The sequence below is a fragment of the Aquila chrysaetos genome, chromosome 9 (genome assembly GCF_900496995.4).
Source record: "Aquila chrysaetos chrysaetos chromosome 9, bAquChr1.4, whole genome shotgun sequence".
Taxonomy (NCBI): Eukaryota; Metazoa; Chordata; class Aves; order Accipitriformes; family Accipitridae; genus Aquila; species Aquila chrysaetos.
In genome coordinates, this window is record NC_044012.1 from 21,364,872 (window position 1) to 21,386,641 (window position 21,770).

At 49.2% G+C, this 21,770-nt stretch overlaps 2 protein-coding genes across 4 annotated transcripts in view; one reads left to right on the forward strand and one right to left on the reverse strand.

The window, feature by feature from the left end:
- GNAO1 (G protein subunit alpha o1) overlaps positions 1–16,000 on the forward strand; it is a 148,167-nt gene extending 132,167 nt beyond the window's left edge. Inside the window, exons 7-8 of one of the 2 annotated variants that reach the window (XM_030023998.1) lie at positions 11,725–11,878; positions 13,896–16,000. In XM_030023998.1, coding sequence (XP_029879858.1) covers positions 11,725–11,878; positions 13,896–14,083 — 342 coding nt within the window. In that variant the 3' untranslated portion in view covers positions 14,084–16,000. Of the gene's footprint in view, positions 1–1,710; positions 8,615–11,724; positions 11,879–13,895 lie in introns of those variants that run through there. The other variant, XM_030023999.2, reaches the window with a different exon arrangement.
- Positions 16,001–18,194: 2,194 nt separating this feature from the next.
- AMFR (autocrine motility factor receptor) overlaps positions 18,195–21,770 on the reverse strand; it is a 35,134-nt gene continuing 31,558 nt past the window's right edge. For both annotated transcript variants that reach the window (XM_030025054.2, XM_030025053.2), the window contains 2 exons: positions 21,317–21,501; positions 18,195–19,787 (listed from right to left, as the gene is read on the reverse strand). In XM_030025054.2, the coding sequence (XP_029880914.1) occupies positions 19,637–19,787; positions 21,317–21,501 (336 nt within the window). In that variant the 3' untranslated portion in view covers positions 18,195–19,636. The remainder of the gene's footprint in view (positions 19,788–21,316; positions 21,502–21,770) is intronic.

Below are 21,770 nucleotides of genomic sequence, written 5' to 3' on the forward strand. Positions count from 1 at the left end.
TTGGCTCATGCTAATGTTAAGCCCAGACATTAGACCCAAGCACACACTTAAGCTTGCTCGCCCCTGCTTTGCTGACCACAGCTCAGAGGGTGAAGCCCTCATGGCCTTGTGAAAGAGCAGCATTATTAGAAAGTTCCCTGGAGTGAAAAAGAATTATTTGATGAAAGCCTATAAATCAAACAAGCGGACTTTCAACATCACAAGTAGGTTCCACAAAACGCTTTTAATAAAATGAAGTTTCTGATGTCCATTAGTTCTGCTGACAGAGAATTATTAGAAGACTGCGTCCACAAATTTGCTTGCTGTATGCTGAAGCACTGACTGTTTCCAACCCCTTAATTCACTCATGCTTTTAACTAATCCACAATACTTAGCAAAGCAGCAGCAGAATCCAGGGCGTATTTTAAACCAAGCTGGCATTAGTGATTCCCTGCTCTCCCAGAAGGAATCTAGCATCTAAATCCTCCTGCCTTTGAACAACTAACTTCTCTTTCATAAAATACCCTCCTGGTTGTGCACAGCATGTGGAACTGTTCCCAAATTCTATACACAGGTCTTTGTGCAAGAACCTGCTCCCAGAAAACATTTTGCTTCTCTTACTGCAAGCTATTCTCAAGTGTCATGGTCTTCATGAGCTTGTGTCTTCAACTAGCAATGCACGTACGTGTAAGTGCATGTGATTTCCCAGATCAGCTGCCATCAACCACAGCAAATCTCAAGCCCAAGTAAGCTTCTCTCTAGCAGCTGACAACATTTCCCATCAGTAAGGCATCACGGAGGGAGAGGGATCCAAGAGCATTAGCAGTGTTACCACTGTGGAGCCTTCCAGGGCTTGGGCTGTACTCCAGCCCAGCCAGAGAAACTGAGTTTATCAGAGCTAAGCAAGTGCCCGAGAGGAGCTCTGTGTGTGTGAGCAATGTCAAGGCTGGCCAGGTGAGAAAGGATCTGCTCTTTTGCGTCACTGTTCTCAAGCTTTTTTAACACAAAACCTGATGGTTAATAAGGTTTGGCACAGACATCTCTATACATCAAACCAGGAAACGCCTCGTGGTGTGATTTTAGCCACAGCTCTAGCAGAGGGTACTGCGATCATAATTACTGAAAAAGAGGGGCATTATGTACTAACTTTTCTGTATTTTTTTTTTGAGAAAACCTCACCTTGCCCTGTAACGCAGGCTGGATCTTTTCATGTCCTTTTCTGTTAGTGATTCAGGGAAAGGAGGGCACGGTTACCAATACTGCCCTCAGTTCATGGACATTTTAGCTCTTCTTTTCCATCAAAAGCTGAAAATTTAATCAAAAAATCTAAAAGAGGAAAAAAGCTAAGCTTTTCACCAGGTCAAGCACTTACTGCATTCCTGGCAGGTTTCTTCTCTTTTTTGTTACCATGATGTGGAATTTCTTCTGGTTTTCCCATCATAGCCTGTTTAACACTCAGTTCCCTCATCCATTTCATCTCTGTCGACTATAAACAGCAACCCAGAATAAAAATACAGCTGAGCTGACAGTCGGAGAACATCTCCTCCCTTGCAGCAATCCTGGCTGGTAATAGTCCCTGTCCCTGAGACGGAGATGGGGTGGCTGGTTTGCAGCAGCCCCATACAAGTTCCTTATGTCCCTACAATGGGGCGCTTGTGGGCACCCTGTGGATTTAGGGTTATAGGATTGCTTTAACCCGCTCTTTTTCCTTTCGTCTCGGCTCTCTTATAGGCCCAAACTCTTTCACGGAGGCGGTGGCTTACATCCAGGCTCAGTACGAGAGCAAGAACAAGTCCCCCAACAAGGAGATCTACACGCACATCACCTGTGCCACCGATACCAACAACATCCAGTTCGTCTTCGACGCCGTCACAGATGTCATCATCGCCAACAACCTGCGGGGATGTGGACTCTACTAAAGCCCTCTCCTCCCCTCCTCTCCTCGCGCCCGCCGGGAGCATCCTCCGGTCCCGCGGACAGGTCCTCTCTCTTTCTTTTTTTTCCTCCTCAGAAGATGATGAGGAAGAAACACGTAAATCCCTTCTCCCGTCCCAGACAACTCTGCAGCAAGTTCTGCTTTCCCCAGCCCCATTTTATTTTATTTTGGTTTATTTTTGGTTCATTCCCTTGTTGCCTCATTCTACTCCTCCGTTCCAATTCACAGTGCTGTAGAGGGAGCTAACGCGTTTCCCACAAAGTGCATGTCAACTGCCAAAAGACAAAAATACTGAAGTTTTAAAAAAAAAGAAAAAATCAAAGCCTTAAAATACTGGTCAGCAACAGTGTAGTTTGGAACTGAAACTTCTTTTTTTTCTCCTTGAAATTAAGGGATATTTTTAATTCTCCTGGTTATTTATCTTTTTTTTAAAACACTATTCCTTTGGGAAGTGCTAGATACAACATGATCATTTTGAGGGTACCTTACGGCTCCAGTTCCTATCCCAAAGCTGGAGGGGTCGGTGTTGAACGCAGCCGCTGCAGCTTGGATTTGTATATTCTCCTTTTTTCCAGACAGCTATTTGAACAAGTAAAACAGCCATATCGAGTTCTGCTGGTGTCTGAGTAAGAGGGACACAGTAACAAAACCTACTAAGCCTTGTATAAAAGCATTCGTTACCGGTAACAGTTTTACCTCAAGTTTTTCAAACTTAATGTTAAAATTTGTCTAGTGGTTTCAGTAACCCATTTCTTAGGCGCTTCGCTGGATGCCACGGAGCTGCTGAGCTAGGCAGGGCAGTGGAAGCTGGGCTCGGACCCCTGGAGCGTAGGCAGCAAGGATGCCCCAGGGATGGTGTCCTGATGGGGACCCTGCGCCCGGGGGCATCCTGGCGAGGATGCCAGCCTGGGTACCCAGCGACCTTTCCCAAAGCACCTCCCAGCCTAAGGGATTTCAGCACGACCAATGCTCCTGCAAACACACAGCATCTCTTTCTAAACTTTGGCCCTGAAATGTTGGAGTGCACCAAAAATATTTAGCCCTGGCTTCTTGTAGGCAGGGTTTGACCTTCAAGTAACTGAAATGCAGAGAGGTGCCTTGGGAAACCTCACCGTGCTTGGGTGACAGCAAGGTGTGCAGGAGCCTTGCGGCTCTTTATCGCACCTCGGGCATCTAAATAACCTTGAGAAGCCCAGCCTTGCACTCTGAGCCTCCTCGGCCGAGCAGAAGCAGGTAGCTTGCCTGTGTCATCTCCTGCCTGGGTGTCCAAGAGAGACAGCTCCAGGTTTGGATGCCAGTCAGGTCATCTCTTTACCAGTATCTACAGCGAGAAGGATGGTCTGTACTGGCTAGGTAGTGGCGAGGGAAGGCTCAGGGAGCTGATTTGAGCCAAGTGATGGAGGAGGAAGGAAAAGCGCAAGGAAGAGAGGGAAGGAAGGGCAGGAGAAAAGGGCAAGAGTAGTGCCCAGCACAGCAAAATGTGGGGGCACAGAGGGGAGAACAAACGCGGCTGGGCTGGGGTATGTGTGGCCATCCATCTGCCATCACCAAGAGCTCCGGGTGCCATTGGGGTGAAGGCAGAGGGGAGTGTGAGAGGTGGGGTGTCACCTCTGGGAGCGTGGAGGGACCCTTAGAAGTCCACCCTGAAAGCTTGTTTGGTGTCTGGGTGAGATGGCCACCTCCAAGGTCCCACTCGGCATGGTACCTGGTGGCAGGTAGGCAACGCTGATCCCTGCCTCTTCTCTGCCTCTCTTAAAAGTCCACGATCCTGGAAAACGTTGAGTCTTTCCAGACCAGACACAAGTTCAACTGTCCTCTCTTGGGAGCCCAGACCAGGGGTGTCTTTCAGGTCTCAGGAGGTCTGAGTTTTCTCCAGTGCCATGCCTGAGAGGGACAATATCTCTTCTCTCACTGTGCCCATGTAGGAGAGATGGTGTGAGAGCAGTCTGAAGCAGCGCAGCCCAAAGGAAAGGGGCCAGGTGAGCATCGGTGTGCGGAAGGCAGGGAAAGGAGCAGGTACAGTGGCATGGGATGGAGAGGACCGGCGGAGGAGGTTTGGGAGAGAAGTTGCAGAAGGGAGATGAGGCAGGTTGAGGCAGCAGGGAGGATGGGAAGAGAAGGGCACCTGGGAGCCGGAGGAGAGTCCCCATCAGAGGTTGTGCTCTGCTGGGACAGTGCTCGTGGGACGTCTGTGACAAAACCCCAGCCAGGGATGTGAGGGGCAGCACCCCAGGGCAAACAGGGGAGGCCTGCAGAGGAAAACAAGGTGGCTCTCACCCATCTAACCAGCTCACAGCCCAGCATGGTTGGCAGCTGTGTCAGTAACCCCCTAAATAGCATTAAATGATAAAACTGTATTTGGTATTGCACAGTGAGGACCCACTGCGGCTCTGCTGGACACTAACAGCAATAACGCCAGGTCTCTGCCTCCCCTGCTCTGGCACAAGTGAGTACCCACCTTTCTCTTCACCATCTCAGCCTTAAAATACCTCCAGTGGCATCAGCTCCCACAGATTGCTGGCCGGCCAGCAAAGCCAGGAGCCCCTCTCTGCTCCTCACACCACATCCCACCCCCACGTCTTGTTTTCCCAGGTCCCAGCCCCTCTCCCATCTCCATGTAATGCTGGCACACTCTGCTGTACAACCCTAAACCAAAGGAACACGGAACACAAGGCCTTCGCATGTTGTTGTAGCTGGTTTAGCTTAGGATTTTCAGAGTCAATGGGAAGGTTTTCCAAAGAAAGGATTCCCAATGGGAAGCACCTGCTCAGTTCTCTGGTTCCTTGGAAGGGACCAGCCAATGGCAATGGGACGGTGCTTCTGCCACAGGAGGGGCAGGGAATTACCTGGAGCGATGCAGAGGGATCAGGATGCTCCTGGAGCTTGTCCCATGCGGGTGGCCAAGTCCCACCAGTAACACCTAGCATCCAAATGTGCGTTAAGTGTCAAAATGAGGGCTGAAAAGCTGAATGTTAGTTACATTTGGTATGTAAAGTATAGGTAACTGGTAGACCCAGAGTGCAGCGCCAGACCTGCATGCTGTGGTGCGCTAAGGGCTTGCACCGGCAGTGAGGCAAGTCTTATATTAAGCTCTGTCAGAAGAGTTTCAGCAGCAGCACTAGAATTTTGGAGATTTTCTGTTCCCACCCCTTGCTGTGGGTGACATTTTATCCAAGCAAATAAGTAACAGAAGCCATTCCCAGTGAAGGCAGCACCAAGCCAAGGCTTCTGGAGTTCCCAGCATAAAGCACACAGGACTATTTTGGTAAAGACAATTTAAATTAACTCAACCCCCAACTCTACCATATGCAGCCGAGTCACCAGTGCCGGCTTGGTGCGCTTGTGCCACACTCCGGGCCGGGTTCAGGCAGCCTGTGCCCAGCCGTGCCGGCTGAGAAGTCCAAACCCCCTCCTGCCCCAGACCCTCCGCAGCTCCATCCAGCTGGTTCCCTGGCACATTGGTGATAACCAACGGCTGGTGCTCCATGGGGAGAAAAGGGAGAAAAAGAGGAGGAAATATTGACACACAGAGCCTTTTCTTTCATTTTCTTTGGCATATTGTATGTCTAAAGCTTCATTTCAGCTGCTGCTGCTGACATTCCCTCCCTCACATGAGTGTCATGAGGATTCTCTGACAAAGGCTGGAAACAGCATTTGGAAGATGAAATGCTTCCAGTGTTAAACACTACTATTTCTCCCGCTTGATGACTGTGTATAGATTTTTGTCTCCAGAACGCCTGCCAAAGCATTACTCACCACTGGCTTTCTGCATCCTCCCAAGCCTTTTCTGACAGATGTGCTTTCCGCAGGCAATCTTTTGCCCTGTGCTTTTTCTAAACACCAGCAATCCTTGCAGCAATTGCCTAGAAAGAAGACCTTGAAATAAATCGCCTGCTTTCAAAAGCCCTCTTCTTAATAGCCACTTGTGCTTTGCAATTGCAATGCTCCAAATCCAGACCCTCAGAGGCCCTGAGTTGTGTTTTAATTTGCATCCTCCATGTAGCAGGGATGTTGCAACTGGTACAGCTGCATCAGAAATCATACCAGGGCGTGGGGGACATATTTTAAAAGCACAGAATTGAAACAGCTACATATAGACCCTGCTGCCCTTCAAAGCTAATGTGGGAATTTGCAAAAGATGCCCTTTTTGGGATGCAGGAGGTTTTTAATGGCTCAGGTCACTTGTCCAGCAGCAGCATCTGAGGGGTGTTGTGTTGAAAGTAGCGTTAGCAACTCGCAATGAGCTTCAGACAGCAGCAAAAAGAAAGAAGGAAGCCCCCGGCTTGCTCCATTGGCAATGAGAGCGTCCGGTGTGTGGAGCCATGAGACAAAAAAAATGCAAATAGCTCTTTTACTTAAACAACAATTTCAGTGAAAGAGAGAAGCCTGTAGAAGGAAAGCCTTGAAATGAGCCTGTAGCTGAGGCTGCAAGGTTAAGCTGCAGAGCACCGTGCTCCTTGGGAGGATGCAGTAGCTGGGCTTGTTAGGAGAACTAGCAATAAACACGTACTGGGAAAGCACACGTTAAAATACAGCCACATACTCCAAAGGCCAGTTTCTTCTTCAGCAAATAGAGTTCACACTCTTTTTTTACATATGGCCGGAGGAGCCCAGCCGAGCGGCAGGGCAGCGGGACCACTTGGCGAGGCCATCTGGCCCCTCCGTCTGCTAGCACCAGACTGTCCCTGCTGCCCCTGCCCTCCCACGGGGCCGCAGCCAGGTCTAGCAAGGGGTCAGTCGGCTTCCCACCACTGCCATCCCAGAAACTCTTCCAACTAAACCTCTCTCAGGAGTTTTGTATGAGAATTAGCTTCTTGCCTTCAGCCAACCTTCCTGGATTGCCACCCAGCCTGTCCCTCCACAGAGGGGAGAGCATCCTCAGGAGGAGGCTGCCGTGCCTCCTCAGTAGATGTGATTTTGTTTTACAGGACAATAAAAGTATTAATGAGAGCAGTCTATACTGTAATGTACATTAAAGTGTGTCTGGTGGTTTTAATCTATTGTGGCATGAGCCCAGTGCTTGCCCGCAAGGGAACAGACATTGTTCTTAGGCCAGGAATGCAATCTCCAAGAGGTCAGGACAGGACATAGAAGATGTCCTTTTGCCAAAACATCCCCGTGTGCCCAGTCGCTGCCACGTAGAGCATTGGGCAGCTCGACAAGGCACGGGATTCAGCTGCGGGTGGCAGACATCACCCCAGGGCATTTTGCAGTTGATGCTGTAAAAGGGACCAAACCTGCACTGTTAGCCTGTGCGATGTGTCCAAGTATTTTGTGGCCAAAAAAATCTCCTGGAGCCAGGGAGAGTTGTTGAGTTCCTGGGAACAAGGCTGACCATTTGTCAAGTTGATTAGAGAAGCTTAGTACTAGTGTGTTTGTGTCTTTGTCATGGGCCAGGTTTGTCTTCAGGCTTACGACCAAAAACTCCACAACCATTTCCAAGGAGACAAAACCACTTGTTAACAATCTGATGCCAGAAGCATCAAGGTCAGTAGAGACAGTGCTGCTGAGCATCATCCCGAACCGCCCAAACCCATCACACACTTGCATTCCCAATGTGCACACAAGAAAGCAGAGACGTGGTTCAGGTAGCACAAAAGAGTGGACCATGGTCCTGCCTCTACCTCCCTGGAGGAAAGAGCAGACAGAAACACTCTCCCAAAGCGCCCCAAGACTTGCATGTACATTATTTCTGAGCTCCTGCGATGACACGAGATAATTGATGCTGACAGATATAGGTACGTGACCTATGTAAGATGTTATGCTGAGAACGTGGCTACGGAAAGGGACTTCTCACAGGACCGCTCACGTCTGACCCAGCAGCCTGTGAGATCTTTATTTGTGCTGCAAAGGCTAGCTAGCAAACACATGCAAGTATGACCCTTAAACACTGATGCATTAGTAAGAGGAGGAGGACCAAAGCCTCCCAGCTGGCACCCTGCAAGCAGAGGGAGATGGGAGGAAGCTGAACTGGAGACAGGGCAAAACCATCTCCATCTCCCAGAGAGAGCAGATCAGATCTCTACAGGCACCAGGTGCAGCAGACATGGCGAGGAGAGACCCGGGGAGGAGGCGGAGGGCTGGGAGCCAGCGCGACGCTCTCTGCCCTGGCCCCTCTCCCACCCAGTGTCTTGGAAATTAATGTCAAGACCAAATCCTGACTGTTCCGTAGCACAGGCAAGTGGCTCTGGGTCTAAACCCCCTGCTCCAGGTGGGGAGAGGAGATCACAGCAGGTAACAACATGATTTTCAGCATTGCCTGAGTCTCACCAGCTTTTCCAGTGCTGGAGCAACCCAGTGGCACTGGGCAAGCAAATAAGGTTGTTTAAAGACCAGCCATTGCCCCATTAAATAGCCCAGTCCCTAATTTAACATCCTCAGCCCTATTCCCCCTACCTCCCTTTCCCCCCTTCGGCTCAACAAGGGACCGGTGACCATCACCCTGCCTCTGGGCTGCCCGGTCCCCACCACACTTCTTTCCGAAGGATCACTGGAGGCTGCCATGATTTTCCTTTTGCTGGTTTCCCGCTGAATCGTTTCTCCTGCATGTTTGATGGCCCAAACTGTATTAACTGTAATTTTGTACGAAGAGTGACTGTCCATTGGTTTAATAGAGCATTAGTTATTGTAATAATTTATTGGCTGTCGGTAATGTATTTATTAGTTACAAAATGTTAATAAAGTGCCAGCTCTTTTCTAGTGCGAGAGGGTTTTTATTGTGTCTCCCTTGAGCGCGTCCAGCTTCTCAAGCCCGTTATTTACTCTGTGTCTGCTTGATGTACACACATGTACAACACACACCTATGATGTCGGTCGTCTGCCACAGTCACATTCACCTGCAAATAAGGAATTTGAAAAGGATATAACCAAAAGGTACTTAATTTTATGTAAGTATTTGGTGGGAATCTTTTTTCCTTTGTTTTTAAGTACGACGACTTTACCATGGTTTCTGTTTGTTCCTTGTCTTCTTGAAATTACTCTTCCCCTCCTGAAGTCCCTTGCCCCCACGTATCTACGTCGGACCATCCATGCTTCTTCTCCGGCACTGCCAGACCCCGTGCTGGCATCTGCCCATCTGCGTCCAGCCACCCTTCCGGCACCCATCAGTGGCAATGCTCAGCGCAGACAGCGGCACTGGTTGCAAATCTATTACAAGTAGTGAACTTTGCTTTTCTTTTCTGCTGTCTCTTTGCGCAAGCCCTGCGAGCATAGAGGCAAAAGAGCCGTTTCTGGTTCGATTCAGTAAATGGTGCTTTTTCCTCCTCGCAGTAACACCATACTTGGAGCACTGCTCCCTCCCTTTAAAATAACACTTGGGCTGGTTTGTTCTTTTATGTTTAAACCAAAGACCTTCCATTATTTGGGGCATGAAATAGAAGCAAAGAACTTGAAGAAAGCAAGAGAAAATTTTCCATAAACCTCAGCAAAGGAAAATTAACCATTATTCCTACTGACTTCACCAATTCCCAGTGATATAACTTCAGCTGGACCCATCCTCAGACACGTATCCTCATACGTCCCATCCTGCAGGTCAGACAGAATTACAGGCTAGTTCTGAGAAAAACTAATGGCTCCAAGGGAAAGGATTTTTCTTCATATTTTTTTATTGGGGATTTTTAAAAATTTCCTCCAGGATGCCATCCTGCCTGGATCTTCTGCACAGGTGTCCATGGCCCAGAAGTCACCAGGGTTATTTTCCCTGCACTGAGGATTTTCATTTTCCTGGGCACGTGCTTTATTTCAGCTGCTCCTCCACCAACACCATCACTCCTTTATTTAAATATAATACCTATATGGGACAAAACAAGGGATGAACAAGGAAAAAGCCCACCCGGATACTTTCCATTAAAATCTCAAGACCCAGCAATTTTGCAACAGCCTGAAGTCAAGAAGAGCCACGTCCTTTTGCGGCAGTTTCTGTTTCCCCCATGAATAAGGCTGGTCTGGTTTGTTTTAAAAAAGATAAGGATCAAATGAGGTCCCAAATCTTTGGAAAGTGACTGCTTGGCATCCCTAGCTACTCTTTTTCAAGGAACCGACAGTGTAATCTCAAAGCCTTTCAAGATGAAATCAGACATCTGCTAAATTTTGCATGCAAAAGCTACAGTTGAAGTGTAGCTAATAAAATGACTCAGTAATAAAACATTCATGGAAAACTCCAAAATGTGTAATTGGGTCATCATTTTGTTAGGAAACACACATGTTCTTGCAAATCTTTGGTAAGTCCAAAGCCCCCCCCCCTTAGTGCGCCTCCAAAAATAAGGTGGCGCTGGGGGGATGTTTGCTGCAGGAGGGTTTCCCACCAGCTGCCGAGCACCCTTGCTGCCCCAGAGCACATCTTGGCTGCTCTCAGCTTCACACAAGGCTTTTCTACATAGCTGGGTGTCCCCGTGCAAGCAGCAGGCAGCTGAGCCGGGACCCAGGGGGCTGAGCCCCAAGAGAGGGTTGTAAGAGGGGCATGGGGGGGCCAACAGCTTTGGACTTGCAAAGCTTCTGGTGCAAAACCAGGGCTTAGTGAAGTTCAGGGAGTAAACCAGGTAGGTATGTGCAATGGAAAAGGCAGACGGACTGCCTAAAACATCTCCCAAAGTTGTCAGTGGAGCAGCAGGGAATGGCTTCATTTATTCTAAGAGCAAGTTAATGATGGAGAAAATTTTTGAGAGCTCCCAGAGAGCCGTAGCGTGAGGGTGCCGCTTGGACAGACCAGGTAACAGCGAGTGCATGCGCCTGCCCGCACGGACACCCCACGGCCACTTGAGTGAAGCGTGAAAATGCTCTACTTGATGGTGCCCAAGACAACTTGATTCTGCTCAAGACAACCTCACCTCCACCTCCTCCTCCTTCTCCTGTCCTTCTGTCCACTCTCCACTCCTTTCTGGTAACAACTTCGGTAGTATGGGGGAAAACGGCTTTATAAGGCTTTTGTCCACATGAATGGACAATTAATTTTAAAAAAATTACAGCTGTTAGAGATTTATGCTCCTACTAAAACTCTTCTGTGCTTCAAGTCTCTCTGGAGCAGCCCGCAAGCCGGGAACGCTCAGGAGAGCTGCGAGGTGGGCTGGCAGAGACACCTGCATTGCTTCCCTCCATGCAGCAGTGCTGGGATTTCTTAGCAGCGACCCGGCCACCACCGTGGCATTTTCAAAGATGGGCTGAAGGCTTTTCCAGGGGCGAAAAGGCCCAGCTCGACAGGACCTGCCCCAGCCTCTGGGCGATCCCTCGGCACTGGTCTTGCCACAACAGCACCGCTCAGTGCCACCTTCCAGTCAGGTCCATAGGACCGCCCTGAGATGGCCAAAACTGCCTTCATCCCAGTCCCCATGCCTAGTGCATCCCAGCTGCTGGCTGGTGCTGTCTGTCCATCCTTTATTTAGGCTCTGCAAGTGATGCTTCAGGGGTGCCCAGTCCCTGAAGAGATGCAGGCAAGACCAGAAAGCTGCAGCACCCTTTCCCAATTCCTCAGTTTATGCAGGTGATGAGAAAATGGGGGGGGGGTTAGGGTGTCTGCTCTTCCTTGAAGCATCAGGTGTCAGCCCTGCTAGAGCAGCCAGCAGAGAGGTTCTGCAGGGATGCACTGAAGGATCACCTGCATCCTCCAGCCTGGGAGGAGAGCAACACCCTGTTTCCTCCACCTTTGTAACCATCTCACATTTACCACTGTCTAATTTTCGAGGGGGTTTTTTTTGGTTTTTTTTTTTTGCTTTCTAAACATTTCAATTCAGAAAAAATGTTCTCCTCTCCTCTAACTCTCTCTTTCTCTTTGCCTTTCTCTCTCCCCTCTCCTCTCTCCATGGTCCCCGTTGCAGAACCGCATGCATGAATCTCTCATGCTCTTCGACTCCATCTGTAACAACAAATTCTTCATCGATACCTCCATCATTCTCTTCCTCAACAAGAAAGACCTATTTGCTGAGAAGATCAAGAAATCACCTCTGACCATCTGCTTCCCTGAATACACAGGTACGTGCCAGGGCTGATGTGGCGCAGCCCGGTGTGACGCCCACCACTGTGCCGTCGGGGCTGGGGGGCTGCGTCTCGCCCCAGAGGTGGGCAGGGTGGGGACAGAGGAGACAGGGTGCCTTTGGGTCAGGGATGGGGATGGGGGGGGGGGGGGGGGGCAGCAAAAGCACTGCCCACCTTCGAGAGCCATAGCACAGCTCCAGCACCCTGGAGTTGTCCTGCGTGCTGTCAATTCTTGTGGCAAAGGTGCACGATCAGCTAATGGGCCAAAGAGATGATGGTCAAGATGGTCAAGATGGTCAAGATGGTCAAGATGGTCAAGATGGTCAAGATGGTCAAGATGAGTTGAAACAAACAGAGATGAGTTTTAATGAGTCTGGCCACAGGGAGCTGTGGAAAGGAGAAGCCTTGGTGAAAGCTGACTGCCTGCCACTTGAGCCATCCTGTTTGCTGATGGTTCCTGAGAAGCTCCTGCTACAGGAGCAGAGATGTGTGGTCCTCCAAGCTGTATCTCCCATTTGTGCCCTCCCAGAAGGGCCTTTGCACAAGGTACAGTTGGGGGAAGGAAAGAGCCCCTTTACAGCAGAATCTGTGAAACCAAAAGAGAATGATACATTTTTAAGTGAAACCGACATGGCTTGTGGAATAGAACAAAAACTAAGAAAATGGGGTAAGAATAGATATCCCTTCTGAATTTTCTAAGGGGAAGAAAATAATCCATTCAGATTCAGAAGCTCCAGCATCCCCTACAAATACTTGAATGTCTCCGAACTATTTCGTCCTGAGCACACCCACCCTGGACGCCGGACCCTGGGGACAAGGGAGTCCCCCAGCAAGACAGCACCCATTCACCTACAGCATAAGTGCACTAGCATTTCCACTGGAGGTTTTTAGGCTTCTCCATCACAAAAGCAGCAGTAATTTTTTCCCAGCCGCCTGGTGGGACATCCCAAACTGTCCCACATGGAGTTGTTATGGCACATCCCGGCTACCCCAGGGAGGGGGACACCCCAGTGGCACCGGGCCACCTCCACTCTCCTTCGGCCACCCGCTGCATCAGGAAGGAGGGGAACTGGCAAGCTGGAAAAGGAAAATAAATCTCCAGATAATAGCAGCTCTTCCAAAGGCGATTTCAGGGGCGTAATTCAGGCTTTGTGGCTTCCTGTGAGGGGCCAGGCACAGCCACGCTCGCTGCTGTAAGCAGCTTAATGCAATAATGCACATTTTTTGGCTCAAACATCTGGCCCCTCTCCAGCCGGCCTTACAAAAGCAAACCTCCCTGGTTAGCTGAGCAAACAGGCAGTGACGGCGCATCCCCAAGCAGCTCCTGCCCCCCCACCTCACCCATCCCAGAGCCCAGGGTGAGACCCCCCCCCATAGCCCAGGCATCGCCCCGCTTGCATGCACAAGGGCTCATCCCTGCTAAGGGGGCACAGCCAGCACCCATGGGTGACGTTGGAATGGCCACCACCCCTCCCCCTGCCTGCCTGGCCAGGGGGCCACCAGGCCCCCCAGCCTTTCTTGTCCCCCCCCAGTTCCCTTGGGACGGGCACTGCGGGAAGCGCCACAAGGACTCACCAGTAATGCCAGAGCAGCAGCGATGCCAGGAGGAGCATCCCTCGAGCATGGCTTGGCTGGGTGCAGCTGGGGGCTGCTGCCCTTTCCTGGGGGGGAGCAAAAAGGGGAGCGGGCGGGGAGGGCAAAGCAGCAACACCTGGGGAGGGAGGAGGCTCCTACAGAGCCCAGGTGCTCTGCGATTTGGGGGAAAAGAAGGGGGGAATGGGGCGCAAAAGGGTAGGTGGGGGAGGAAAGGAGAGAGGTGGGAGGGGGGAAAGGGCCGAATGGACCCTGCTGAGGGGTGAATTGGGGGGAAAAAGTGGAAAATAAATAGGTTTTACCTGGGTTTTTTTAGAAAAAAAGCACTTCGCAAGCAGTGAGGGGCCAGGTGCATGGTGGGAGGGTGGTGGCCCGTGGCCCTGACGTCCCCCGCTCTGTCCCCCCCCACCTCTGCCCACAGGTCCCAACACCTATGAGGATGCAGCCGCCTACATCCAAGCACAATTCGAAAGCAAAAACCGCTCGCCCAACAAGGAGATTTACTGCCACATGACGTGCGCCACAGACACGAACAACATCCAGGTGGTATTTGACGCTGTCACCGACATCATCATTGCCAACAACCTGCGGGGCTGCGGCTTGTACTGACCCCTGCGGCGCAAAGCAACTTCTTTGGTGGCGGTCCCGGCGCCAGGAGAGAAAAGAAACAAAAAAATGAAAAAAAAAAAAACAACGCAACCACACACAGACACACACAGACACATGCGTGCGCGGGGAAAAAAAAAAAAGGTGAAACAAAACAAACAAAAAAACAGATCGAATGAGAGAAAAAAAATCGTAATCATAATCATGCAAGTTGGTAAATAAAAAGGCATAAGGAAAAATTATATATATACGTATATATATATATTAAAAAAAAATCCACACCCACCTTTTGAGTTTGTCTGAAGGAGCTGTGGGCAGACCCCATTCCCCTGGGAGGCTCCAGCCCTCCCTCGCACCGTCCCCCAGTGTCACAGCTTGGGGGGGGAACCCTGGGGGCTGGGAGGGCTCTGCCTGGCCCCACCACCCCAGCAGCTCCCGGGGGCATCCCCCCTGCAGGGCACTGGTACCCGGCTGGGGGGGGGGGGCAAAGGGGCATCTCCCGGGGTCGCCCCACGGCGAAAGCGGGGCTGGATCCTGCCCGTGCCCCTGCCGTGGCCATGCTGGTGCTCTTGAGCAGGGGGGAGGCTTCTCCTCCCATGAGTTATTTGACCATGGGGTTTTATTTTTTAATTATTATTATAATAATTAATTACAGTGGGTTGGGTTTTTTAAAATTATTGTTGTTATTATTATTATTATTATTAATTATTATTATTTGCAGCATGGGGAAGGCTGGGCTGCCCTGCCTGACCCCGACCCCGCCGCTGCCCCCAGCCTGGGCGAGCTGCTGCCTCAAGAAACTAGAAGATAATTTTTTTTTTTAAAAAAAACGGAGGGGAAAAAATTTAAAACTCCCCCCTGGCCATAGATCGTAGCCAAAAAGGGAAACAACAACCGCAGTAGCAACAGGAAGATCTTTTCCCATGTCCCATCCTGGCTGTTTTGGGAGGAAGGCTGCGGTGGGAGCACCCGCCTGCCACTCCCTCTCTGGGGTTTGGGGGTTTTGGGGTTAGATTTTGTTGAATTCCCACCCTGCTTTAGGCCAAAGCCCTCACTAGCCGGGAGCCGGTGGGTTTTTTTCCCCCATTTTCTCTCCCTCCTGGTTTAACAACTCCCTGCTCCGAGTCGCCGCTCACTCTCCAGGTTCATATCCAAAAGCACAGCTCGGCCACCCCGGACAGGCTTCCTCCCCTGACCCCCTCCTGCGGGGCCGATCGGGGGGTGTCAGGGAGGGTTATACATACATATATTTTATTTTATCTTCTTTTTTTTTTGTTTAGGGTATTTTTTTTTGTTGGCTTTTTTGTTTGGTTTTTATTCATTTTTAACTCTTTCCAGTGAATGCTTTTTTGTGCTGCTTTTTTCTTGCCCCCCTCCTGCCCCAGTCCTCTCTCCCTTTTAGTGAGTGGTGTTTTTTCTCTCTCATGTGGGGATGTTTGTGCTGAAAAAAAAAAAAGAAAAAAAAAAAGAAAAAAAACCTTAAAAAACAAACTTTAAAAAAAAGCAAGAATGACAATAATTTAAAAATTTTAAAAACACACACAAAACCACAAAAAATAATTTAAAAAAAAAAACAACAAAAATCGAATGTAGTGTTTACATTGAAGCCACCGTTTTCATGACAAATCCTTCATCATTTCTACTTTGATTAGTAACCAGACGTCTTCACGGTTTCACTTTTACGAGTTACCTTTGCTGAAGAAAAGCAGTCACACCTGTTTAAAAGAAAATGAATAAATAAAGAAGAAGCTAAAAAAAAATAAAATTATTATATATATATATATATAAAGCGCCAGGTCTTTCTAAGCCTTTCTATTACCAATCAGTGAGGTTTCTGTGATATATTACACACTGCCAATCTCTTTCTCTGACTAATGGAAAAATTCATGTGTAGCTCAATAAAGAGAATGTTTGTCTGTACCCCGGGCTCTCCCCTCCCGCGCCTCCGCCTCCTTCTTTCCCCCCCTGCGCCTGCCTGCCTCCTTCCTAAGGGAGGAAGAAAAAAATACTAAAAGTCACATTTTTGGGGGGCTTTGCTGCCAGTAGCACAGGCAGGAGGGGCTGAGCTAAGAATTGGGTGCAAATCTCGGGAAGGTGGTGCATGGAAACCCTTCCGGATGGCTCAGGTTGCTTCAGAACACCACCAGGAGCAAAAATCCCCCCCCCCCAACCCCCCCCGAGCAAGAAAATATTTTTCTTTCTTTTGGGAATGCAAAGATAGACATCAGGGTGAGTCCTTCAGTTTGAGGCAACATCAGAAACCCCACAAGAGGCGAATTTTTCCCCCTAAGATAGAGGGGAAGGTTTTCCACGAAAGTTAAGATTTTCTCCCCGCTGCAGGAGGAATTTGAGGTTTGTTTGGGGGTTTTGGTGGGGTTTTTTTGGATTCTCCTTAATCCCGGGACCCCTGGCTCCTGTACACGCTGGCGTTGGGCACCGTGATGGCAGCTGGGCCACCCGAGAGCCTGTTGCCCCTTGGTGCAGCTCTGGCACAGGGCTGGTTTCTCGGCACCGCGCTCGCCGTCCCCTCCCGAGCCGCAGGGACGCTTCCAAACCCCGTGGGACCACACAGCCCACCAGCAAACCCATAGGGAAGGTTACCCAAACAGCCAGGACCCCCCACCTCGGCTTTACGCCGGACCACCCACCGAATGTCGCACACCCCCAGCCCGCAGAAGGGAAGGCTGGTTAGAAAAGCCGCTGTCACGCAGTGGCATCTCCTGACCAACATGGTTTCTTCGAGGTTCCTGCTGTTCACGGCGATCCAGAAGTAGCTCGTATTGGGGCTGGGGAAGTCAATGCGGCTTCTCCTCAGATGACCTCCCTTTCCAGGGATGCTGGAGCCAGCCAAGAGGCCACCACTGGTCTGTGGGCTCCTCCGCACAAACCAGCCTTTCATGGCTGAAGGAGGTCATTTTGCAAGTGCTGCAGGCAAGGATGCCATCCAGCGGCTGGCCAGGGCCCGCTCCCGAGGGAGCAAAGGGAAAAGCTGCTAGGAAAAGGTCAGGAATCCAACCAGAGGAGAAGGTAAGACGAGAAGGAAGAGCCCAAGAGTCTCCAAAACATCCCCGGCCCTCCTTGGTTTAGTTCCAGGAGCCTCCCTCCACCCATGCACGCCGAGCAGCCCCTTTACTCCTCTCTATTGCAGCCCCAGCAATTGCAGGATCTTGGGCAAGAGGGCTTTAGGCAGGACAAGCTCGCAGCATCTTCTCCTTCCCCACCGATCCGCTGCTGGGCGGAGGACTGGGTTCCACAGCAGGGTCCCTCAGCATGCAGAGAGAGGGCCAGTGGCCAAGAAGAGCCGCTTTACCAGTGTCTTCCCACGTCCTTTTTTTGTAGTGGTGCAATTTGGGGTGGCCAAGACGCCACACAGCTCACAGAGCACCAGGAGTAGGGGGAGGTGGTTTGCGCACCACTGCCAGCCAGCTAATCCCTGGGGAAACAGGGTCTCTTCACCTTCTGTCTTTGAATAGGAGGAAGGAAACCTCTTCAGGGCATCACACTCCCTCCCCTGGAAGGTGGGCAGCCTGGGAGAGGACATGCCAAGGCGGTGGAGATCTTGCAAGCCAAAAGCTAGGTCAAAATCTGTCCCGGCTGCAGGCATCTCACCTGCTAAGATGAAGCTGGGGTCATTTTGCATCATCGCGTACAAAATGCATCATCACATTCAAAATCTCCCAGGAATGCAGCAAGGAGGAGGAACTCAAGGAAACCCAGAGCCCCTGAGGAGGATTTCTGTGCCGTCTTCTCTCCTGTCTGCACTTCCAGGGGTACGTCAACTCTGCTGCTTGAATAAAGATCCAAACTCTGTACTGTTCACACGTACAACAGCTCTCATCCCTTCCACAGCTGCCAGACCATTCGAAATTCCACTTTATTTTTACAGTCCCTCCAGACACTATTTCTCTTCCATTTCCATGTTCACAGCGTGACTGAATTCCGGTAGCAATTACTGCTCTGCAACTCAAGGGTTGGGAAAACGTTCCTACACCCAGTGTCAGGCGGCTGAGCTCCCCTTCACGACAGAAAGGGGGAACCGAAGGGGACCAAAGTGCAGGTGCTACATTTACAAACCAAACGCATGCCAGGAATATGAGAAGTCACACTACAGAAATTTCCAAACAATTTCCAACACTGACCAAGATTTTATTTTGTTTTTTAACAATAAAAACAAAACAGCTGTGCTCTGAGCAAAACCAAAGATCTCAAAAAAATTCTTTGAAGTTTACTAATAGCATTGCAAGGTAAGGCTTCCCAAAGAGTTTTATTGAAATAAATTATTTTCACCTAAACATCGATGCAACTCCTCTCATTAAATTCACCTTCAAATGTCCTAAAAACCAACAGTAAAAAAAGTTACCAACAATTCTAGATAATACTGGGCTCCTTCTAAAGGACAGTGATACTAGAACTCACTCTTCAGAAGTTTAAAAATTAAGTCACTGCCATGTAAAATTCAACTATGCAAGCTAGCATCGGCGGCTCCAAGTGGATCTTGTGTCAAAAGTTCTTTAGAAAAATCAGAAGTTAGCAGGTTGGGCTGCAGCCAGCCTGAGGTCCAGCTGCCCCAACTCCTCCAGTCTTGCTGAATAAACTCGCGGTGAAGTTGTGGGGTTAAAAATGAAATAAAAAGCAAGATATCGGAGCTATCTCCATGAAGTCCCATCCATGTTGCTCTGGAGTCCAGAACAGGCAGGTTTTTCCTATCATACTCCATTGGCTTATGGTAACACTGAATCGCAGGGGCTGTAACCTTGCCTTATACCCCCTCTTCTTCACTTGATTCCCCTCAGTCTCACTTGTTTCTGGCCATAAAAGGCAAAGAAAAATAGTGCACGCCTGGGGAGTGAACAGAGCCAGACATCTGCCAGTGCAGAAGAGCCCAGCAACGGTAAACGAACTATTTTATGCTGGAACTGATGTGAATCGGTGCTTTGCTGCACAATTCATGAATTCAGTTTTCTCTGTGTTATGTAGCTAGACAACGTCCATCCAGCCTAAGAACTGACTTTCCAGCAATGCTACCCTAGCCCTTCATGCCGGTCTATGTAATGCCCTTCACTGTCAACACAAACAGGGACTGAAGAGTGGGCGCCTGCTCATCTAATGCAGGGTTTGCTGCAAATTTCTAAGCTTTCTTCCCTCTTGGAGTAACTCTCCCTGATCTTGAGCTGAACATGCCAGTGCCCTTTGCGACCTACACCCACAGCTGCCAATTCGGAACACTCTTTCCCCAGCGTCTGCTGTGCAGTCAGCCTAATATCTCATGCTAGCTGCAGAAATCATGCCCGTGGTTTAGAAATTGCCTTTTGTTTGTGGAGGGGATCAACATCACATAGAAAATATTACAAAAAAGGTTAATTTGTCAGCTGTCCAAACATTATTAGACCACATGCTTTATACAGCAGAGAGGCAGCCAGCTCACTCGGTGGCACAGCTAGCTGAACTCTGAAGAGACACTTTCCTGCTGGTATAGAAAGCGCGGGGGGGGTGGTTTGTATTTAATTTATTTATTCAACATTGCTCACGAGGAGGAGGAAGGAGGGGCAACGAGCGCTAAGAGTTTTGCTGCATCTGAAGTCTCCGTTCAGCGGCAGCAGCGAGCGTCCTGCGACGCAGGGTGACGGGATCAGCAGATGCTCCCTCAGGCAGAGGAGAGGGCTTCTCTGTAGTCAACTCCTCATCGGAGGTTTTGTTTAAATAACGCCTGCAAGAGGAAAAAGGAAAAGATGGGTAAGCAGAGCCCACCTCATTTTGGCTCTGGAAAATACTTCACTGGTCCATCCATGAAGTAAGGGAGGGTCCAAGGCACACCGAAAGCAAGAAAATACCTTGATAAAAGCACACACAAGCTACATACTCAAAAAAAACCAAAAGCCCATATAACCTACGATAGACGTTGCAGAGTTGGTAGAAGCTCTTAGCTTTTGTGCAAGATCCTCGGGCCTGTGGGAGAGCGCCAGTTCTAAAGGTGTGGGCTCTACTTTTAACTCAGAGCAATTCACCGAGACTGCAGGTGAGTCACTGAATCTCTGCGTCCCTGTTATTCTACCACTTGTAAGACACTGGCAGTGTCTACCATACGAAGGCACTCACTGATGGCAACAAGTAAGCGTTTGACAGAAGGGGCACTAGGACTGCAAAGTCTAAGGGAAGGCAAAAATACAAGGAAGCAGCTGCCAGAGTTGACATCCCAATGAATTTTTACACTTAGTGACAAAATATAGTAGTCTGCAATTCCACAGCTCTTCAATGCAGGAAGAGAACCAGTAAAGCAGAAAACCAAAAATACTTTGTCTCCCTAAATGGCATTTTTTGAACATCAAGGAAGAATTAATCTAGGAGCAAGCCTATTTATAGATGAACTCTTAAAAGGTGTCATACCCCCAGTTATTTATATGAAGGCATTTCAGTGTGAAAAAAAAAAAAAAAAGAATGTAGGTAGCCTGGTAACACCAAAGGACGCATAACTCAATGTAGTTTTTGTAGACCCTTTCAGTAGTCTCCCTGTGATGCAAAGGAAGGGACAACATTTGTGACAAATGCTGAAAAGTTTTCTCTACATCACTAAAGCACTTTTTATTCTCTATCAGCAACTGGATGCTAGTAAAGCTCACCAACATGACTGGAATGATGTGAAAAAAGTTAAATTCTACCTCTAACACCTATTACTAGTTGGGCTAAAAGAAACGGTTAAAAGTTGGCCACTCTTTCTTCAGCAGCATTGACTTGCTGGTCACAAGCTCCTCTGGCGTGCTTTAGTAAATGGTCATCTGTCAACTCTATGCTGCTTTGTGCTTAAGACATTCGTTCTGTATCTGGAAAGAGTGGTGCTCGACAGTAATTTCAGCTGTAACAGCACAGGCACTGCGGGCTGACACCTATGCCATGAGACAAGCTAAAGATGACTAGAGGACTCAACACAAGTAATGCGTTCTCAGGACAGGCTCAGACTAAAGCCCATTGAAGCTGGAGAAACCTCCTCTGATTTCAAAGAGCTTTGGCTCAACCACTTAGGAAGCTGTGTACACGCTGGGACACGTGACACTATGTCAGAATTGGGTTTATCAGTGACGGTTGTCTTAACCAGGATCCTGAGCATGCTGTAGCAGATGTATTCATTCCTCCTACTACTTTTTGCATCAACCCAGGCTCTCAGTGGTCATAATCCATTTGAAACCCATTCTGGGGGACTACAACCGAGTGGCCGGGCTGGAGTTTTAGGAAGGAACATACTTTCGAGCTTGCTGCAACAAGTCCTCCTTCCGCTGAACCAACATACGCTGCCTTTCATCAGCTGACTTTGAAAAGCGACTTCCCCTGGCCTCAAAATCTTCCGCTTCACTAGGCTCTGCTTCCATTTCGCTGAATTCCACCATTTCTTCCAGTCTTGAGTTGAGTTCAAGTGGCACTCTCTCAGTCTAAGAGAAAAGGGAAAAAGTCATTAAGTCTTTGCAGAATTTGCTATCAGAGTTTCTTTGCATCAAATCAACAAGCTACAAAGAACTGTCATTTTTGGAGCCATTGGAAGAAACTAGACTTTCACCTGCTGTACCCAATTCCCTTGGGCTCCTTCGAAAACCCCAGCCAAAATACAGAACAAAGCTATTTCAAAACATGTTCAAAGAGCCTGTATTCTATAATGCTGTATCTTTTATGCCATGTTTGAAAGTAATCTCAAAGACAAACA